Here is a 23,376-nt window from a genome sequence, read left to right on the forward strand (position 1 = left end):
CAGAGTCGCTATGTGTCGGAACCGACTCGACGGCACTTAACAACAACAACAAATATATATATATATATATATATATATTTTTTCCCCAGAGAATTCAGATTACAATGAATTATTTTAAAAATAATTGAATGAAGAAATGGCTTCCAAAGCAAAATTTTGAATTTCTAAAATATTACTCAAGTAAAAAGTAGAATTAAGACATTTTGTAGGAAGTTACTATGGTTGTTAAGTGCTGCCGAGTCAGTTCTGACTCACAGCAACCCTATAGAGGGTTTCTGAGGAACAGCTGGTGGATTCGAACTGTTGACCTTGTAGTTCGAAGTCCGGTGCTGATCTACAGCAGTCACACCAGGAGTTGAATAAGTTACTAGAGGATTTTTTGTTTTGTTTTAAATCAAAGAGTTTTTAAAGAAAAGGAAGACTTAAAATCCAATAAACTAACTAGGAGACCCCAGGATGACTTCTAATCTAAGCATGAGGCCTAAAGAGCAGCCGGGATGGAACAGGAGAGTACAGGTTCAGGAGGGGGCAGGCTTCACGGAAAACACACAACTACCAAACACACTGGAGATTTAGAAAACATCTCTTCTCCTTCTGAAGAAATGTAATCAACATTTATTGAGAATTTAATATGCACCAGACACTTCACTTGCATTATTACATTTACTCCTCAATTAAACAAGAGTATAAACATTCTTCTACGTTTTCCCTACTTTGTTCCTTGTCTTCCATGCTGGAGACTTCCATCAAACTAGCAGCAGCAACAGCACAGTTATACCTATTTATTTTAATAATTATTTTAATAGTACAATTGTGCTGTGTTGCTGCCTCTAGTTTGCTCTAACTTATGATAGACAGAATGAAACTTGCCCAGTCCTGGGCCTTCCCTGGGATCACTGGCAAGCTCAAGACTGTTGCTGCAGCCACTGAGTATTTTGAGTAACTTCCAACATGGGAGGGGGCACTCGTCTTTTAATACTTTATCGGATAATATTCTATCATTATCCATTGGATTTTCATAGGCTGATTTTCAGGGGAAGATTGCCAGGTCTTTCTTCCTAGCCTGCTTTAGTCTGGAAGCTACAAGGAACCTTCAGTATAGGTCACATGTTGGTGTTTAAAATAAGTCACCAAAGCCTAACAAACTAACAGAAAGATGGTGGATATGCAATTATACCATCTCAAAAAAAATTACCTTCTAAGAATACTTTCTATGGAAGGAAAGGCAGTGTCCTACCATGAGATAATATTTTCTATATTTCTTGAGATTTATAACTTCATGCAATTTTCTTTCTAATCAAGAGTCATTTAGGATGGCGGACAGGGTAGAGGTGCAGTGAAGTTCGCCGTCAGCAATACCACAGAATAGCAGGCGAAGCGGGTTCAGGACAGAGCCCCAAAACTCTAAAACACATAGGTAGGAATATTTAGAAAGTTTGAAGGTTTATAGCTAGTGGAACTTGTAGCAGAAGTAAGAAATCATGTACTTTTGAATCTGCCAGGCTACGCAGCGAGACGAAATGGTAAGACCAAGTGGGGGAACAGATCCACCATGGAATAATACCACGGCAACCTCAGAACAAAGGTGGACAAAACACTTGTCGGTTTTGCTTTGTTCTGATTTTGTTTTTTAAATATCTTTTCATTGGCTCCCCCACTGTTTGTGCACCTCCATTCTGGTGACTAGAGGGGGTGCCTGAGCGAATGGACACCCCCCACCCCCACCACTGGAGGGTTCTTCTGCCACACATGCACACAAGATACTCTCAGTCCAAGAGCCGGCCCTGAACTGTTTTTTTAAATAGGGAAAAGGCCAGAACAAGGGATGTAGAGAGGGAAAGAGAATTTAAAAACAAAACAGACAAAAACAAGCAAGTTGCTTGCCCAGGAGACATAAAGGCAAGTGGCCGGGTCCCCTCAGGGCAAACACTCTTCCAAGACTAAGACTCAATGGGATACACAAGCAGACATGCACTCTGATTGGTGACCACTGATTGGTGACCACGTTCATCACAGATAAGAGGGAAAAACAGCAATGAAGCTGAGAATTAAGCCCTACAACGTTCAACAGACTCCTGTGAACCTGGGTGGAGACCTGGTTGGCCAGCAATATGGCAAGACCTGGAGACTCTTGGGCTCAGAGTCAGTGACATAGCCACAAAGGACTAGAGTGGAGAGTGAAGCGTCCAGCTGATAAGAAGAGAGGACATATGCATAAGAACACCCACACTTGCAGATAATACCCACTTGACCTGGCTTCAATGAATGGATGATCAAAGCTCAACTAGAAGAAGAATGAAGACGAAAAAAGAGTAATCTGATACAATTTGATGAACCTGACCTACACCTATGGATGCAGTAGCTCAAAAAAGAGAACAAATCTTTACAGCGAGGATCATTCCCACCCCCTCCATACACAGAGTAGACAGGGATGGGCAACTTGGACATTGGCTACCCAAAATGGGGAGGGCTACAAAGGCAAGAAGTGACTGGCTTACAAGCTTTCAAGAGGGAGCCTAGATCCAGAGGGCTTGGAGCAAGGTAGAATCTCCACTGAGTAGTATCCAGTCTGTCTAGGTGGGGCTGATGAAAGGAGATGGGGATAGGTCTCTTGTGGTACAATAGTGAATAATTGTTATCAGGACTGACTGTGAGGGTTGGAAATGTAAAGGTAGACATTTTGTAGCAAAAGGAGGGAGTGATTGACTTTGTAGTCCCAGAGCAGAGGTCCCTGGGACCATCAAGGGAGAAGAGCAGAGTGTGGGGCCCTACCCAGATAAACAGTTATGCCAGAAATGGAGGCAGAGATGGAGCAGCTGGGGACTTTAGACACAGAGAGGGAGGGGGGGCTGTGTGGTGACGACTGGAGGGGCAGGCTTGCAGGGTATACCCTTTGGTTGGTTGATGATGCATGGAGGGGATTGTAACCATGGCAATAAAACCATATACGATAGGATGAATGTAAAGCTAACATTCTCCTATGTAAACGATCACATAATTGACACGCACAAAAAAGAGTCATTTGTAACCTGTCTAGTAACCATGTTCTCAAGGCATTAAATAAAGATATTAAAATCTAATAGAGGGATTGTTGTTGTTGCTGTTTTTAAGTGTCATCAAGTCATTTTCAACTCTCAGCAACTCTGTATAGCATTTTCAAGCACGGCTTTTAAATTTGCGTGGGAGCAAAAAACCTCAGTTTTTGTGCATGGAGCAGCTGGCAGTCTCAAACCCTGGACTTTGTGGTTCGCAGTTCCGTGCCTATAGTATGGTGCCCACTACGCTCCCATTATTAGGAGGTTGTTGTTGTTGTTAAGTGCTGTCAAGTCAGTTCCAACTCATAACAACCCTAATTAGGGTTTCTAAGGAGCGGCTGGTAAGTTTGAACCGTCAGCCTTGCAGTTTGCAGTTCAAACTGACCTTTAGATCCAGTGTGTATCCTGCAGCACCACACCAGGATTGTTGTTGTTAAGTGCCATTGAGTTGGTTCCGACGCATAGCGACCCTGTATACGGTTTGCAAGGAACAGCTGGTGAGCTTGAACCGCCGACCTAGCAGTTCAAACAGCTTTGCAGTCAGGCGCATTAACCCCCGCGCTACACCAGGACTCCATACCAGGATAGGTTACCATAAAAGTGGCTGTGCTTTTAGGAATATATGAGATATCCTGGAATAATGGACGATGAAGGCCCAACAGGAAACTGCCTTGTGATTGGCAGGTACTATGTCTGGTTTCAAGTTGGAGAAAAGAACTTGAATTACAATGACTTCAATGCAGAGGCCTATTGTCTCACTTTGCAGACTGCATTTCTTCTTTATACGCTGCTTTAACATTCGTGCTCCTTCCCACCTACACAAAACCTCTTTTCTACTTTTTCTGGTCATACAAATCTCCTTTCCATGGATAAATCTGGGGGTATCTGAGTAATAGTGTCTAATCAACAGTATACAGGCACTGGAAACTGTGGGTATTGAATTGGGCCCTGGGGCTGGAATAACCTACAAATTATTTCCATAATCACGGGTGATCTCCCTTGCTTTAACCTCACCCCCTACACACATCAGTTCCTTTCAAAGTCAGCCCCTCCAGAGTTACACGGATTACAATAAGTAGAAGGCAGAAAATGGTTTCATGGATCTCAAACAACAGTAATTTCCTCTGAAAAGGTTCATTTTGTGTTCTCTCCCACATCAGTAGCATAAAAATTTCACCGCAACAAAAAGACACAGAAATTTTCATGAATAAGGTTCTATGTTACTACAAAAGATTGAATTCAATGTGACCTATTGGGTATTTAAATTCCACTAGCAAAGTCATAGGCATGAGGATCCTTTCAAAAGCAATTCAAACCAGAGATGTGTAAGTAAACAGGAGCATTTCCTAAAATGAATAGAATGTCATATTTTCGATGAGGCAACAATGATTAAAACTGAGTTGTCATGTAGACATATTCCTCATGGGTAGTAAAGACTAAAAGTAAGATAGATTGGTCACTTTGCCTGTGTTCTTGTTGTTGTTAAGTGCCATCCAGTTGCCTCTGACTCACTGTGACCCTGTATAGGGTTTCCAAGGAGCTGCTGATGGGTTTGAACTGCCGACCTCGTGGTTCGCAGTCAAGTGCCACACCAGTTTAATAGTATGCCCAGACAATAACAGAGTTTGAAGAAAGGAGGCCTGGGTTTGAATCCAGTTCCAGTACTTCACAGTTACCCTATCAATAGGGCACAGCATCCTACTGTTCACTTTTGTAAATCTCAGCATCACCAAAAGGGGTACATAATCCATATCAACAGGGTAAACCAAAGACACACGAGCCAGCTCATTGATTACTGTGAGAATTAAAGGAGACTCACAGTGTTGAAACTCTCAAATTTCTGATTTATAGAACCGGCCTCAGTAAAATATATCTGTTGGTATAACTATAATAGTATCCTCAGTTATTATTGTTAGAACAGTTAGGCAATCGCTCACTTGCAAAATTTCCAATAATTAAAAACATATGCCAGATGCAAAGAATAAGTTTAGAAGACATCATTTTCATGACTTTGAAGTATGCTATTTTTAAAAAGGAAACAGTACCATTAAGAAACATATAAGACATCATTAACATTTTAAATCTCAGTGCAGCAAAGGATACTGTGTTAGTTAAGGTTTTGTGTCAACTTGGCTTGGCCAGGATTCTCTGTAGGATAAGCACTGGACTGCTAATCACAAAGTTGGCACTTGGAGCCCACCAGCTGCTCCATGGGAGAAACATGAGGTATTCTGCTTATGCAAAGATAGATAGCCTTGGAAAGTCTATACAGAGCAGCTATGAGTTCAAAATAACTCCACCTTACTTAATAACAACAAGCAGTTTTACATGATAGTTATCAACCCCAGGACATGATCTGATGTGATCAGCCCTGATCTGATGTAATTATCCAATGTGTTGTAAATTTCTCACTTCTATGATGCTAAACTAAAGCAACTCAACAGTTCCTAACAAGAGCAATGATAGCAATGATGTTAACACATTACATACAGTATATCTTGAGTCAATCTCTTCAACGATATAAAAAGAGAAAAATGTGAGCTGAGCTCAGAAGGACCTGGTAGCACACCAAGACAGTAAAACCAGGAGTGGAGTATGGCCTTTGGACCTGGAGTCCCTGGACTGTGAAGCTCCTGGTGGTGGTGGTGGTGGTGGTGGTGGTTACGTGCCGTGGAGTCGGTTCTGACTCATAGCAACCCTGTACAGGGTTTCTGAGACTGTAAATCTTTACGGGAGCAGAACGCCTCATCTTTCTCCAGCAGAACAGCTGGTAGTTTCGAACTGCTGACCTTGAGGTTCCTAGACCCAAGGAAAGACTGTTGCCAAGATAATATGGAGATCTCCAAGGAATACTGAGCTCACAGATGCTGACAAGAGACAAGGACTTTAGCCCAGAGCCAATAAAGAGAAAGCCTTCCCCAAGAGCTAGCACTCTGAATTTATACTTCTAGCCTCCTAAACTATGACAGAGTACATTTCTGGTGATTGAAGTTATCTACTTGTGGTATTTCTGCTATAGTAGCACTAGATAACTAAGACAAACACCTGCTGCTGTTGTTAAGTGCCATTGAATGGATTACGACCCATAGAGACCCTGTATAGATAGGGTTTCTGAGGATCAGCTAGTGAGCTTGAACCGCTGACCTTGCAGTTCAAATGGCTTTGCAGTCTGGCGCATTAACCCACAGCATCACAACAGGAGTGAAAAGAGAGCCAAAGACACAGTGGGGAGCAGGGGGGGGGGGAGAATTCAACAAAATTTATCAACAAAGAGATGTTACACAAAGTATGTAAAGAATAGGTATAAATCACATCACAAAGAAAGATGGCCCAATGGAACTATTGGCAGGAGACTGAAGCAAAACGTCATGAAAGAAGGATATCAAAATAATCAATAAACATATGAAAATGGACTGAACTGCACATTAAATAGTTTTAATTAAACAACGACAAAACAAAGTGTATAAGACCAAGTGTTGACAAAAATGCCAAACAGCTGTGTGAGACCTTTGAGTCACAGCTGCTGAGTACTTTAACCACTGTATCACCCGGACTTCCATTTACTAGACAAAAACTTCAAGTCACGTATCTTCAATGTTTAAAGAACTAAAGAAAAACGTGAGACTTCTACCTACCTCACCAAATAGAGATTACCAACACAGCCGACTCATAGCAACCCTGCATAGGGTTTCCGAGGCTGTAAATCTTTATGGAAGTAGAATGCCTCATCTTTATCCTATGGAACAGCTGGTAGTTTTGAACTACTGACCTTAAGGTTAGCAGCCCAACTCGTAATCACTATGCTACCAGAGATTCTTAAAACACACAATAATTGAAGTGAAAAATTCACTAGAGGGGCTGAATAGCAGACACAAGCTCACAGAGGGGGTGAAAACACAAAAAGCAGAATTAATTAATACAGGTCTTTTGAGAGTATTAGCTTAGTAAACAAAACTAAAATAATGATGAAAAATGAACAGAGTTTCACAATCTGTGGGACAAAAGCAAGCACCCTGACATACACATAATGGGACTTCCATTATGTAAAAAGGAGTAAAAAGGAAGATGGACAGAGAGAACATGTGAGGAAATAATGGTCAAAAACTTCCCTAATGTGTAGAGAAACATGAATCTACACATTCAAGAAGTTCAATGAACTCAGGCAGAATACACTCAAAAACATTAATACTTAACACACATAATAATCAAACGGTTAAAAGACAGGGAAACTTCTGAAATCAGTAAGACAGGAAGTAACTCAAAGGGATCCTAATAAGGTGAATAGCTAACTTCACTTCAGAAACATTGTAGACCTGATGGCAATGGGTAACATTTTCAAAGTGCTTGGGGGGTAAGGGGGAGAAGAAGCACACAGGGGAATTTAAAACAAGAATTCTATAACCAGTAAAACTATCCTTCAAAAATTAAGGAATAAGACAGCCACAGATAAACAAAAGTGCTCTGAATTAGATAATAAAATACTTGTACGAGATCATTCTGTGCAACTAGTAGTGAGAAATGGAGGGATCACTGCTAGGGTGCTGACGCCTTGTGTTTCTCATCCTAGTTAGCAGTAACAAATTCACTTTGTGATAATTCACTAGTGGTACACTTTTTGTTTTGTGCATTATTCTATATGTGTTGTATCACAGACTAAAACATACACACACACAGATACTTCCTATCCTTATCCAAACAAAATGATCACTTCATATTTGTTTCAATTGGCCAACAGAAATAACGTCAGAGGCTAAAGCCAGAAAAACTTTATTAAATGAACTATTTCTCTGTCCAAGCCTTTGCTCTGGCTCTTTTCTCGGTATGTCCATTTCCCCTGATTCATCCCTGTATTCCTGTAATATTCACTCTCAGTCTTAACCATATTATGGGGATCTGTTCTTGTGTCTGTCTCCCCTATTACTTGTGGACTCATTTAAGGTCAAGAACCATTTCAAAATCTTCTCAGTATTCCCAATAGCACTGTGCATATACCACATGTTGTTGTTGCTGTTAAATGCCATTGAGTTGGTCCGACCCATAGCGACCCTGTATAGAGTATCTGAGGAATGGCTGGCAAGCTTGAACTGCTGACCTTGCAATTCAAACCAACTTTGTAGTCCAGTGCATTAACCCACAGCACCACACCAGCACATAGCAAACACCAAATAAAGGTTTGAAGAAAACATTCATGAATGAAATAAGTGAAGAATTTCCAATCACCACCACAGTTAAGTCCTGGTACGGCATATCACAAGGGACCCTAGCAGCACAGTGGACTCCAGGCTGAGCAGCTAACTGCAAGGTCAGAACCGACTCGGTGGCACACAACCCCACACCACTACTAAGGTATATCACAATTGACCAAACTCAAAGGAATCCCTATAATAAGTATATGTTTATTCTGAAACAATTCGCAGGGATTTTTTTTTTTTTTTTACATGCAATTAACAAATTAACAAGAACACGATGTAGTAAATTTTGATAAGGTGAAGAAAAGGCACTAAGTATGGCAAGTAATTTCTGGAGTGTTATATTACTTTATGATTAATATTAGGAAAAAATATTCTAATGAAAATTACTGACAGTTCACTTTGCATCTAAATAAAAGAATTCATGATCCCTTCCTAAAGGGCTACACAATGTTGTTGAGGCTATTATAAGAAATCCTTCAACTCATGGCAAACAGAGCAAGCTTCTTAAATACAACTGACATGCCTACCAGGCACCAGTTTGGCTTCTGTGTGAGGTCTCTCTTCTATATAATTCAGTATTTTTATTTTATTCATTCCTCATTTGTTTCTGTAATGAGCAAAAGCAAAAACTCACTACCAAAGGGAAAAAGGTATTTAGGTAAGAGAGAAAGGTTATCTGGTTCAGAGGCTTGAAATGCCAACAAACCTGAAAGAGGAAGGCATCGCCCAGGGAATTGCTGAGGCAGAAGACAAAGTCCTTCTTGGGGTGCTCCGGGACGGCTTGCACGATGCTGTTCTCCACCCAGACGGCATGCTTGGGGATGCTGTTGTGATCTATTCCAGACCTGCCATCGCTCTCATAGAAGAAAAGTGTGCACCCTGGGGAAACAATGGCATCTGCATAAGTATTTGATCATTATGGAATAAAAAGCATGAAGTGAAATGAAAACTATCACTTGTGTCCCATCAACAAAAAGAAAATGAGAATTCCATTATTTCAAACCCACGGAGTAAAAAAACATGATCCCACACTTATACTCAAGTCTTAGACCCAGGGAAAGTCTTGTTACCCTCAACTCAAGCCTCCACTGACACACAGATGGAGGCTGACCTTGAGGTGCATTGGTTAGGATTTAAATCCGAGTCTCCTGTATGGAAGGTGAGAATTATCACCACTGAAACACCACTGCTCCCTAGAGAAAGTCAGATTCCTAAAGCAGAGCTTCTCAAACTTTATATATGCACAAGTTCTTTCTCGGATGCTTAACTTCTGTTTCATGACAAACAAATGGGATCACCACAAGTCAGAATAATCAATTCAATGGCAACTGTTGTTTTGGGTTTGTTTTGTAAACTTCTATTTTGGAATGATTTGTTACAGGCATCCTAACAGAGATCTATACAGAGATCTTGTGGTTCCTTTGTCTGGTTGTTGTTGTTGTTAAGTACCATAGAGTAGATTCCAACTCATAGTGACCCCGCACAGGGTTTCCTAGGCTGTTAATCTTTACAGGAGCAGAAAGCCTCATCTTTCTTCCAAGGAACAGCTGGTAGTTTCGAACTGCCGATCTTGAGATACGCAGCCCGATTCGTAACCACTACGCTGCCAGAGCTAGGAAATTTGTGATTTGCCACAGCTGTCACTAGCCCTGTCTGGCAGTGACTGGAGTCAGTAGTTAGAATCACTGCACTGGGCACCATCTCACGTAAGATGTAACCAGAAACTCTAGAAAGTTGACTGGATTTCTTGACAACATTCTTGAAGAATGACTCTATGTGTATTAGGAGTCCTGGTGACGCAGTGTGTTAAATATTGGTCTGCTAAATGGAAGGTTGGCAGTTTGAACCCACTAGCTGCTCTAAGAGAGAGAGATGAGGTAGCCTGTTTCCTCAAAGATTCACAGTGTTAGAAAACCTGTGAAATGGCTCTACTCTATCACTGTGAACTGGGATTGACTTGAAGGCAGTGGGTTCAGTTTGACTTTTGTTTTTAATTTTTTATGAATAAGGAAAGAAATATTAGATTGTCTGTTTGTCTCAGATCTTTTCTAGAAAATGTTTTTCTAGAAATAAATCGTATCCTTTACCTACTGAAAGAGGAACTACACAGTACACGAAAAGTGTATCAAAAGTAATGGGAGTCCTGGCCCACAATTAAATGCACTGTGAAAGAAGATAGTAGCAACAGAATTTGTTCTCAGATTTGTGGCATGGTGGCCCCAACATGAGGCTCAGCTCACTTCAATAGCAAATCTTACCTGAAAGACTTAATTCTCAACTAGTGGAAATTGATTTTCGGAAAGTCTGGGTCTGGTTTTCCCTCCAACTTTAACATAAACACTTGGTAGTTTTCAGTATCTTCCTCAATACAAACATGGCTCACATTTAGTGTGAATTGCACAGCCCTTAAAAGTACAGTCTGTTCAGCTGCAACATGACTTTCTATAAAGCAAATTAGCTCATCGGTCATTAGCAATGTAAATGATGTGCTAGCGAAGGAAAAGCCATAGTAGTTCAAAAGCAGTTGTTTCCAGCACATACTATTTTACATTACCATGTAACAGCTGCTGAATGCAAAGGACCCAAATACAGCAGAACAAGGCCAATGGGTATGCAATGTCCACTCATGTCCCATTTTCCTCCTTCGTGCAGTGTAACCACAAACTCTGCTTAAAAGTGCTCATTACATGGTGCTCCTGAGCAAAAGAGTTTATCATTTTTGTCTCTGTCTCCTAACTTAGGTACCTAAATTGTTCCTTTTCCCCGTGTTCATCAAACTCTACTTGCATCTTTTTAAAGTTAATCTTCCTTTTTTTTTTAAATTGTCGTAAACTAAGATGCCTTTTAAACAATGCAGATATTTTAGTATGGTTATTTTTGTAAGGTGGAGGGTGAGAGAAAAAGAGGAAGACCCCCAAGGAGATGGACTGGCCAAGCGGCAGCATCGATGGACTCAAACGTGGCAATAGTAATGAGGTTGGCCCAGGATCGGGCAGTGTTTCATTCTGCTGTGCATAAGGTCACTATGAGTCGGCATTGACTCGATGGCATCTAACAACAACAAATTATTACAGTTGTCTGTTAAAAAGCTGCACACATGTTCTAAATTATACAAATTATAAGTACTATGGTATACTCTGGTGTGACACTTTGAGTTAATGTGCTAAAATGCAAGATCGGTTTGAACCATAAGGTCGGCAGTTCAAGCTCACCAGCCACTCCTCAGAAACCTTATACAAGGTCACTATGGTCAGAACTAACTCCACACTACTTATTAACAACAACCCCAAACTATTTCCTAATAATCCCTGTCATTTTGAAGATCTTGATGTTTTTCAAGTACACATCTATCATATTAATCATCTATACTTCTTATCTCCATGCCTTAAGCTGATATGGAGTCCTGGTGTGATACTGCGGGTTAATGCGCTGTACCACAAGGCTAGTTTGAACCGCAAAATCAGAGTTCAAGCTCACCAGCCATTCCTGGCAAACCCTATACAGAGTTGCTATGGGATGGAGCCAACTTGATGGCACTTAGCAACAACAAGCTAATATAGAAAAACAGAAGAAGACAAAAAAATGTCCAAGGGAGAGACTAGGCTAAATAAACTGAGCTCTGGTAGAGTAGTAATTGCAAGTTGGGTTGCTAACCTCAAGGTCAGCAGTTTGAAAATACCACCAGGTCTGCAGGAGAAAAATGGGGCTTTCTGCTCCTATAAAAATTTGGTGGTGGTGGTGGTGGTGATGTCCTGTGGAGTCAGTTCTGACTCATAGTAACTCCCGTGCAGGGTTTCCAAGGCTGTAAATCTTTACGGGAGCAGAAAGTCTCATCTTGATCTTTCTCCTGCAGAACAGCTGGTAGTTTAGAACTGCTGGCCTTGCAGTTCACAGCCTGATTTGTAACCACTATGCTTTCAGAGCTCCCAAAAACTTACAGCCTCAGAAACCCTATGCAAGTTGCTCTGAGTCAGAACTGACTCCATGGCACACCACCACCACCACCACCACCACCACCAGTCTTAATAAGTTCTACAGTGTAGACCAATTTTGCCCACCAGGGGGCATTCGGCACTGTCTGGAGACATGATTGGTTGTCAAAGCCTGGTAAAGGCGGATAATGGATACCACAGGCCTCTAATGGGACAAGGCCAAGGATACTACTAAGCATCTTCCAGTGCCAGGGTCAATTCCCGCAACAAAAAATTATGTAGGAAATGCCAATAGTGCTGCTGTTAGTCCTTGGATATAACACTACACTAATGACTAGATTTTGTTGTTAAGTGCCTTGGAGTCGGTTCCAACTCATCATGACCCTGTAGCGTTTCCAAGGAGCCGCTGGATTGGTGGGGCTGAAACATTGACCTTGCAGTTCAAACTGACCGTGCAGCCATGTGCTTATTCCACAATGACACATCAGGACTCCAGCGACTATTAGGCTCCTACATCGTAAGTTGAAGACAGAAAAAGCAGTGTGTGCAAAATAAATTAGGGAACAGCCACAAGTCCAAGAATGTGCACATATTGAACATTTTATGGTCTTCCCAAATTGTGGGTTTGAAAATTTAAAAATATCCATAGGAGCTTTAGAAATCGTTTTCATGGTAATGAATATTTGAAATCAAGCTTTCACTCAATTATCAACTTGTTCCAATTTTAAGACTAACATGAATCAAGAGCAGATCCTAAAACTCTACGCCTTTACCTTCACATAAACTTAATCTGTATATATGCTTTGGTTGTCCATGGAGCCACCCCAGGATTTAACTCTAAACAAATAATTTTTGAAAAACACAGGCAGTCCATCAACAGAAGAATGGATAAACACCACAGTGTTGTACACACAATGGAATATTACATAGCCATAAAGAGAAATGATTCCTGGTGTGATGCTGTAGGATTAGCACTGGACTGCAAATCACAGAGTGAGAAATTCAATCCCACAAGCTGCTCCTCAGAAACCCAATACAAGATCGCTATAAGTCACAATCAACTCAGCAGCACTTAACAACAGTAAAGAGAATTGAAGTTCTGATGCATGCCTCGACACAGATGAATCTTAGAAACATCATGCAGCACGAAATAAACTAAACACAAAAAGACAAATACTGAGCGTTCTTACATGGAATAAAGAAATATACAAACTGCAATGGTCATTAATAGTTACCAGAAGCAGAAGGGAGGGGAGGAGAAAAGTGGGATTGTTATATGGGAGACACAGTGTTGACGTTATAGGTGGTGGAATATTTTGTAAAAAGACAGAACTGAACTAACGTTAACACAACATGAAAAATGTAATCAATATCACTTAGTAGCAAATGTAAATGTGCATGTATTGGCAGATGTTTTGATGTGCGTATTTTCACCACAATAAGGAAAAAACAATCAAAATTATCTAATTTGAAAGATGATGTGGAAAAATCTCTACCCTACACAGTTTGAATATCCAAGGGTTGAGAAGCGAAAGTCAGCAGTAAGTCTTGCTTTTGAGTGACAAGGTCAAAGCCCTGAGTATGTCAATATACAGTGGGAAGCTGTCAGGTTTAAGCAGCAAAGGACTCAGTGGCTGTGTGTTCTGGGCCTGGATCCTGACAGATGGTGACACTCAGATCTGGCTCAGCACCTAAAGTGAAGGCTCCCATCCTCCAGAACACTCCTGGGCTGTGCTCTCCCCACTGCCAACATGCTACCTACCTTCCTGTCCCTTATTCTCTAAAGAAACAACAAAACAAAACAATCCCCTCTGCTAGGTACCAAACTGGGGAGGAGATGGGGATGTCACCTAATTATTTTATTATAAACCTCTAACACTGCTGTCCTCCGGTTGTTCAGTGTCACCGAGTCAGTTCTGATTCATGGGGACTCTGTATAGGGTTTCTGAGGAGCGGGTGATGGGTTTAAACTATTGACCTGAGGTTCACAGTCTAGTGCTTACCTTACAAACCACACCAGGAGTGAGTCCTCATATTGATGTTGTTATGTGCTGTTGAGTGAGTTCTGATCTATAAGTGACTCATATAGGGTTTCCAAGGAGCAGCTGGTGAGCTTGAACCACCAAACCCTGTGGATCAAACTGACTTTGCAGTCCAGTACATTAACCAATAGCACCATACCAGGGTTCTGTCCTCATATTGTTGTTGTTATGTGCCATTGAGTGAGTTCTGATCTATAAGTGACCCATATAGGGTTTCCAAGGAGCAGCTGGTGAGCTTGAACCACCAACCCTGTGGATCAAACTGACTTTTCAGTCCAGTACATTAACCAATAGCACCATACCAGGGTTCTGTCTTCATATTGTTGTTATTATGTGCCGTTGAGTGAGTTCTGATCTATAAGTGGCCCATATAGGGTTTCCAAGGAGTGGAGGAAGATTCATTAACAACCTGTGATATGCAGATGATACAATCTTGCTTGATGAAAGTTAAGAGGACTTAAAACATTTACTGAAGAAGATCAAAAAGCTCAGCCTTCGGTATGGATTACATCTCAATGTAAAGAAAACAAAAATCCTCACCACTGGACCAATAAACAACATTCTTATCAATGGAGAAAAGACTGAAGTTGTCAAGGACTTCATTCTTCTTGGATCAACTATCAACACTCACCTAAGAAGCAGTCAAGAAATCAAACAACGTATTGCATTAAGCAAATCTGCTGCACAAGACCTTTTTAAAGTGTTGAAGAGCAAAGACGTCGGCTTGAGGACTAAAGGTGCACCTGACCCAAGCCATGGTATTTTCAGTAACCTCATATGCAAGCTGGACAGTGAATAAGGAAGACCACAGAAGAATTGATGCTTTTGAGTTATGGTGTTGGAGGAGAATATTGAAAGTGCCATGGGCTGCCAAAAGAACCAACAGATCCAATTTGGAAGAAGTGCAGCCAGAGTGCCACTTGGAGGCCAAGATGGCCAAACTTCGTCTCTCATAATTTGGACATATTGTCACGAGAGACCATTCGCTGGAGAAGGATATCATGTTTGGTAAGGTGGAGGGTCAGAGAAAAAGAGGAAGAACCCCAATGAGATGGACTGGCCAAGTGGCAGCATCGATAGACGCAAACGTGGCAAAGGTACTGAGGTTGGCCCAGGATTGGGCAATATTTCGTTCTGCTGTGCATAAGGTTGCAACAGGTCAGTACTGACTCGATGCCACCTAACAACCACCACCACCACCAAAGGGCACATTCTACATGTCGGCCTCTTGGCTGCCATCTCTTAGTCCCTCACTTCCCAAGAATCTAGAGTCCTCAGCTATTTTCTCTATGTCCCCATCTCTCCCTCCATCTCTGGTGTCACTGCTTCTCTGGATAAGGTCTCTCATTCTGCTTGTGCTCTTCTCCTTTGATATTCCTAGGGTCCTTTGTTTCTTGACTGTACGATTAACCACTCCCCTATTTTTGCTACAAAACTGCTACCTTTATAATTGTGACAGTCACAATTATTCATGATAACAATTACTCATTATTGAATCATAAGAATCTTAACTCCATTTCTTTTAGCCAGAGCCATCTATGACAAGATGAGAACTATTCGGTGGGGACTCTTTCTTTCCCCACACACTATTAAACTAAGCTCCCCCTTGAAATCTTGTAAGCCAGTCACTTCATATCTTTAGGGAACAGCATTGATACTTGATGTGAAGACTCCTTCCCTCTCTGTTGGTATTTAGAGTTACTATGTCCACTAGTATAGGTCAAGTTCATCAACTTGTAGTAATTTATTCTTGTTTCCTTTATTTTTTTTTTTTTTTTTTAATCTTCTACTAGTCAAGTTCTGATTATCAAGCCATCGAGGCTTGGTCAAATGGGTACTGTCTGCAAGTTTGGGTGTTATTGTGTATCTTCTCTCATTTGATATTAGCTGGATGCTTCACTCAAGCACTAGCCCTCTGTGGCCATGTCCTTTTCCTAGGTCTTACCAAACTTTTGGACCAACCATCCCTTCTTCTCCTCTCTCTCTCATTTCCAGGTCAACGGGAGTCTGTGGACTGTGGTTGAACTCAGCCCATTTCATCATTGCTGCCTTTCCCCCTCTTCGACTCACCAGTACACCAATGCGGTTGTCAGCAAGCTTACATGTCTGCTCATGTGTTCCCTTTGAGTTTCAGTCTTAGAGGGCAATTTGTCCTTAAGAAACTTGACTGCTTGCGTTGATGGCTTCCTGGTGAACAGCTTGCTTATCCTTCTAGTAGCCAGTCATGCTGCCATTTTTGTTTTGGGTTTTTCCTGATGATCTTTCTCTGAAGATGTATCTTCTGTCACTCTAGCTGTTCCAGGCTGGTCTGCTTGTGCTTTCTAGTGGGAATATCTAACCGCAGCAACTTTAGAAGGTTCTGGGTGGGGTTCAGGACTCCACTTAAGGTCCTATACACTACAAAGGCTCCACAAGAGGCCTATTTCACTGGACACACTGTAGAATCGCTTTTAGGTATTCCAATCAGTTATAGGCTGAAGATGGGCCTACAAGGTTTCTGTAATCATGTATCCCGACATTCCTCTCTATCCAACTCAAGTTTCCAATTTTACAATAGTAGGCAAGGGAAACCAATATTCATAAGACATTCAAGCATCTTAGTATTATTTCCCCTCTTCAAACTAAGCCTCAATCCCTGTATCACAGAGCCTTGTTGTTCCAAGGTTGAGCATGCATCTCTATTTACTTCTGCAACATTTAGACCATGCAAGCCTGTCTCAGTGTTCCCCTATCTACCTTGTTCTTCCACCCCCTCAACCTTCTTGTGTATTGCCCTCCCCAATGCCCAAACTATGATGTGTCGTCTGCCCCTAGCCTGTGCTCTACCTTCGCTTCCCTCCCCCTCTCCCAAACCACACTACTCCAACTCTACTAGTAACCAACAAAGATTTGTTTTTTTTTTCTTTTTAGTATGGGTATCTTTTCTTAAGTTTTTACAATAATGGTCCTATGCAGTATTTGTCCTTTTGTGACTGACTAATTTCACTCAGCATAATGTCCTCAAGGTTTATCCATGTTATGCGGTGGCTTGCAGCTTCCTTGCTATTCTTCAAGGAACCATAATATTCCATTGTGTGTATCTACCAAAGTTTGTTTATCCTATATATCTATTTTTTAACTACAATTTTAAAAATAGTATTGAATAAAATACTTCTTTCCTCAGAAAAGTGAAAAATCGATAGATGGAAGGAAGGAGAAAGGCAGACCGACAGACAGACTAGTCAAAACCAGAGTCTTAGATGTAAAAACAAACAAAAACAGCACAAATTAATAAACGACCAAGCTTCTTACTATAGGAAACAGAGGTTGCAATATATACTGGGATGTATATCTATTGTGGGAACAGGAGGTAGAAGAGGAAGGGACCTCGTCCCTCATCTCAACATACCCACAAAAGCAGAGCAGTGAACATGACCTAGGACTTCTCAGACACAAACTGCAGCAGCTTCCAGTTAAGTTAAGCTAACACAGGTCAGGTATGAGACAGAACACTAGCGGTCTCCAAAATGTTCCTCCAGGATGACCATCATTCTCGTCTTTCACCAGCAGGACCACTACATCCAATAACAGTGTTTTCCTACTTCACACAGGAAAGGTGAACTTGTGGTATGTGTGCAAGCTCACAGAATTTTTTTTCAAAATGTAAAGTTTTCACTCCATAGCCATATTAAAATTATAGTATGTACTTTATGTGTGCTACAATACTGCAGTTGATTTAGTATAGAAGATATAATTTAAAGTTGAATATCAATATTTCATGGGGTTTTCCACAGAATATAGTATGGCTGTGTGTTAGTATTCCAACTTAAAAACCCACTGAGATAGACATTCAGATTGAGAACAGGATGTAAGAAAGAATCTCATTCTTCCTAAAACCTTCCTGGAAATGGGACAACAAAATGTAACAACCATGCAAGTCTAAAAACTGGACATGAACAAACAGCTTTCCACACCAAAAATGCGTAAACATTAGAAACACTGGCTATGACAATAGGGACAACTGACCTAGAAGGTCACACAAGTCCTCAGTGGAATGCTAGTTGACCCCAATATGCATTCTCCCTTTCTTCTACAGAAACAGAACACTCAGCGCTCAAGAGTGCCCAAGGCCACCCAGGATAACCCAATCTTTCCTGCCATCCTTGAAGCTACATCTGACCCATTTTTTGGCAAATGGAATGTAGGGAAAAGTAATTTGTGCAACTCCCACTTTGGCCTTCATTGCCAAGGGGTATATGTACTCTTCACTTCAATTTTCTATTCCTGCTGGTTGGAACGTGGACCTGCTGTTGTTAGATATCACCAAGTGGGCTCCAACTCTTAGCAACCCTATGTGCAACAGAAGCAAACACTGCCTGGTCCTGCGCCATTCTCACAATTGTTTTGTTTGAGCCCAATGCTGCTGCCAAAGTGCCAACCCATCTTTTTGGTGGTTTTCTTCTTTTTTGTTGTCCTTCTCCAGGGACTGGCTCCTCCCTTCAGTCTGAAGTGGTGGTGGTGGTGGTGGTGGTGGTGGTTGGTGGTTATGTGTCATGGCATCTGTTCTGACTCACAGGGACCCTGCACAAGGTTTTTGAGGCTGTAAATCTTTACAGGATCAGAAAGCCTCTCATTTTTCCCCTGAGGAATGACTGGTAGTTTTGGACCGCTGATCTTGAGGCTAGTAGCCTGACTCATAACCACTACCCTACTAGAGCATCTCAGTCTGAAGTCTGAGGGCCAAAATTTTACCAGCCTGGCTTCTAAAAGGAACATTCTGCCTGTACTTCCTCCAACAAAGAGTTGATGACCTCATGGTGTTTTCATTTTCCCAAAGCAGGTGCTATCAAACTGACTTTGACTCATGGCAACCTTATGTGCGTCACAGTAGAACTGTATTCCGTAGAGTTTTCAACGTCTGATTTTTCAGAAGTAAACTGCCAGGCCTTTCTCTGGGTAGACTCAAACCATCCACCTTTCAGTGAGTAGCTACGTGCTTAACCACTTGTATCACCTAGGGACTCATCTTGGCCATACAGATTACTATACTTACATAGGGATAAATTAGTCACCTTAGATTGTCAACCTGTGGTTTAAAAAGAAAGCCAACTACTCCTGCTGAGTTCATTCCAACTAACAGCGACTCTATAGGACACAGGGCAGGGCTCCTTGGGATTTCTGAGGCTGTTTATAGATCAACACTCACGGAAGCAGCAGGCAAGAGATCTAATGATGTATTGCATTAGGCAAATCTGCTGCACAAGGCTTTTTTAGAGTGTTGAAGAGGAAAGATGTCAGCTTGAGGAGTAAGGCGCGTCTGACCTAAGCCATGGTGTTTTCAATAACCTCATATGGGTTCAAAAGCTGGACAGTGAATAAGAAAGACTGTAGAAGAATTGATGCCTTCGAGTTACGGTGTTGGAGGAGAATATTGAAAGTGCCATGGGCTGCCAAAAGAACCAATAGTTCCATTTTGGAAGAAGTACAGCCAAAGTGCTCCTTGGAGGGCAAGATGGCCAAACTTCGTCTCTCATGCTTTAAACATATTGTCAGGAGAGACCAGTCACTGGAGAAGGATATCATGTTTGGTAAGGTGGCGGGTCAGAGAAAAAGAGGAAGACCCCCAGCGAGATAGACTGGCCAAGTGGCAGCATCGATGAACTCAAGCGTGGCAACGGTAGTGAGGATGACCCAGGATCAGGCAGTGTTTCGTTCTGCTGTGCATAAGGTCGCTATCAGTCGGTACCAACTTGACGGCACCTAACAATAACAAACATCTCTATAGGAGCAGACAGCCTCATGGTTTTCCTGTGGAGCGGCTGGTGGGTTTAACCTTTTATTTAGTCACCCAATGGTTAACTCACTGTGCCACCCAGGCAGGTAGGAGAGAAATAAAGTGCAACCTTGCCTCAGATACTGTCATTGTGAGTCCCTGTGATATAGGGCAAAGCCTATATTCTAATTAATGTGCCCCCTTCCTGAGTCACCAAGCACTGAAGCAACAGCTGGCACCAGCAATGATGTCTCCCTCACAAAACCCATTTGTCTCATGAGGTTTGTCCTGAACAGTGCACATGCTTTGTGTTCACCTGAGTAAATCTCTAGGCTGCTAGGATTGGATGCACCCACTCCAACACAGTCAGTGCAATCTAGTATCAAATGGCCTGCTTTATCCGCCTCACTCGGTAACCCAGACTACTTCCTCCTGTGCCCTTCCAACCCTTCTATTACCCATGCTCATCGACCCTGCCATGAACTAACTCTGCTTGAACCCTAACTTGAGAAATGACTTTCTATTTAAACCACAGGACCCACAAATGTGTTGCTTCTCTACATCACCCAAAATACATACAAGAATATAAACACAGACGTTAAAAGTACATGTAAAGTACCATCAAAGGAGAAGAGTGTGAGTGCAACGCATCCTTTGGACCCAAGATGACTGCACAATGAACCGCTTTGATCCCAGGACAGAAAGCTGTGACACTATAGAAGTAGTGGAGCAGAGCCCAGAGTTAGAGCACAAGACGGAGTGGTGAGCCTCCCAGACCATGGAGCAAGTGAAGCTCAATGACTTTGGGCAGGAGGCTTGCTTGTAGAGTGGGGGACCTCCAGGCACTTAAGTGAAAGAGAGCTTGGTTTGCAGACCCACAGAGCTAGAGCTCACAGCCCTCAGGCTGAGGCCTGTGATGGAGTGGCGTGTCCTGTGGACATTTATCAGCAGCCCTCAAAGAGCTCTGTAACATCGGCTGTGCACAGTGAGGGCTGCCTGTGGACACCAAGGAGGAACAACCGTGCCCTGAGCATTTCTGACCCTGCATTGTAAACTGTTAGCTTCCCTAATAAAACCCCTGAACTGTGGGGGGGTGGGGGGGTGGGAAATATATATATATGTAAAATGACAATAAATAGCAATATATAAAAGCTCTATGGTTATTAATTAAGCAAAATTACAGTGATGTACCCAAGTCAACAGTTCAAACCCACTAGCTCCTCCTCAGAAACCCTCTGTAGGGTCCCTATGAGCTGGAATTGACCCAACAGTACTTAACAACAACAACACATGATGTATGCAACACTACACATACAAACAATAAACAAGGAACTCTGGTAGCATAGTGATTACAAGTCAGGCTGCTAACCTCAAGGTCAGCTAGTTCGAAACTACCAGCTGTTTGATGGGAGAAAGATGAGGCTTTCTGCTCCTGTAAAGATTTACAGCCTCAGAAACCCTGTACAGGGTGGCTATGAGTAGGAACTGACTCCATGGCACATATCCACCACCACCACCACCACCGCCACACACAATAAATAAGTTTGACTGCATAACACTGATTCAGCTTTTCACAAAATGTGATGGTTTTTTCCAGCTGCCATCCAAGTTAACAACTCATGGTGGCCCAGGTGTCTTAAGAGTAAAACCGTGCTCCACAGGGTTTGCATTGACTGAATGCTATGGATTAAAGTGTGTCCCTCAAAAATGAGGGTTGTACATTGTTCTGCAGGTAGATATATAGACAGATACACAAGCTGAAGGAGCATAGAAGGAACAATAGGAGTATTCCCACAAACATAGAAGAGTTTGAAAGAGGATGTTTGTACATGGATACAAAAAGATTTTTTTTTTTTTGCTGCCAACACACATCAATGTGATAGAGCATACAGCAGGCAAAGAGATTATTATCAAACCTCTTAAGGCAATGAGTTACTGGGCCTGGGGGCTCAGGGGACACCATGGTCAATTGGCACTGAAACAATGCTTTATATCCTGCTTTGGTGGGTAGCATTTGGAATCTTAAATGCTCATGAGCAGCCATCTAAGGTGCAACTATTAGTCTCTCCAAGTGCAGAAGAAAGAAGAGTGATGAGAACTGAAGATGCTTGGAATCCATTAGTCCAATGGGCTAACGGAACATATGAGCATCAGTCTCCACAACTGTGAGACCAGAACTAGATGGTGCCTGGCTACCACTACCAACTGCTCTGAAAGGAAGCACATTAGAAGGTCTGGAAAGAGTGGGAGAAAGTGTAGAACAAAACTCAGAAATTGTATAAAAAAGACAGGGCTTACTGGTGAGAAAGAGACTGGAAAAATCCAAGATTGTGGCCTTCAACCACTCTACAGTTCTGGAAAGGAATTCACCCTCATGGCCCAAGTTCTAGACAAGCCGTAGATAGGTATATAAGGGGGTGGGGTGGCAACATTAGTAAGGTCTGCTCATCATGGAATAGTCAGTCATTCGAAATCAAAAGGGCAACATTTACCTAACGACAAAGTTGAGAAGAGTTGGGAAGCTGGGTGGAATGGAAGTAGAAACCACAGGGAGGAAATGGGGTAACTGTGTTGTATGGAGGGACTGCAGTCATTGCCATGAAACAAACTGTATGATTTGCTGAATGTAAAACTCATGATCTTGTCTATAAACCTTACTCAATTCACAAGTTAAAAAAAAAAAAAAAGAAGTGTGCTGTAAATCCTAAACTCTATGCCTGTGTGGTTACAATCCCACATGGGCATCAGCGATCTCTATTACCTTAATGAGGCAGAATTAGGATAGGGTGGATCTGAAGCTCATCTATTTTATAATATAAAAGAAATTAAACAAGCTGTGGGTTAATGTGCTAGACTGCAAAGTTGGTTTGAACCATAAAATCAGCAGTTTAAGCTCACCAGCCGCTCCTCGGAAACCCTATGTAGGGTCACTATGAGTCAGAACGGACTTGATGGCACTTGACAACGACAAACAAGCAAGCTAAGAAGCTGAGATGATGAAAGAGAGGTACCAAGCTACTGCCCAGGAATAGAAGCTCAAAGAGACAAGGGCCTTCCTCCAAAGCCAATAATAAAGAGAGCAAGCCTTCCCCTTAACTCAGACTTCTAACCTCTTAAACTGTGACCCACTGCCATTGAGTCAATTCCAACTCATAGCAATCCACAGGGTTTCCAAGGCTATCAATTTTTACAGGAGCAGAAAGGCTCACCTCTCTCCTGAGGAATGACTGGTGGATTTGAACTGTCGACCTTAGCAGTCCAGTGCTTATCCTACAGCACCACCAGGGCTCCTTTGTTACATATGTATTGTTTTTGTTAAATGCCATCAATTCAGTTCCAACCCATAGTGATCCTGTATAGGGCTTCCAAGAAGCTGCCAGTTGGCTTGAGCTACTGACCTTGCAGTTCAAACAACTTTGCAGT

At 41.9% G+C, this 23,376-nt stretch overlaps 1 protein-coding gene across 2 annotated transcripts in view; it reads right to left on the reverse strand.

Moving 5' to 3' along the window:
• TIAM1 (T-cell lymphoma invasion and metastasis 1) overlaps positions 1-23,376 on the reverse strand; it is a 180,944-nt gene that overhangs the window by 128,879 nt on the left and 28,689 nt on the right. For both annotated transcript variants that reach the window (XM_006862526.1, XM_006862525.1), the window contains exon 4: positions 8,934-9,106. In XM_006862526.1, the coding sequence (XP_006862588.1) occupies positions 8,934-9,106 (173 nt within the window). The remainder of the gene's footprint in view (positions 1-8,933; positions 9,107-23,376) is intronic.

Source organism: Chrysochloris asiatica, unplaced genomic scaffold, assembly GCF_000296735.1.
Source record: "Chrysochloris asiatica unplaced genomic scaffold, ChrAsi1.0 scaffold00049, whole genome shotgun sequence".
In the NCBI taxonomy this organism is placed as follows: Eukaryota; Metazoa; Chordata; class Mammalia; order Afrosoricida; family Chrysochloridae; genus Chrysochloris; species Chrysochloris asiatica.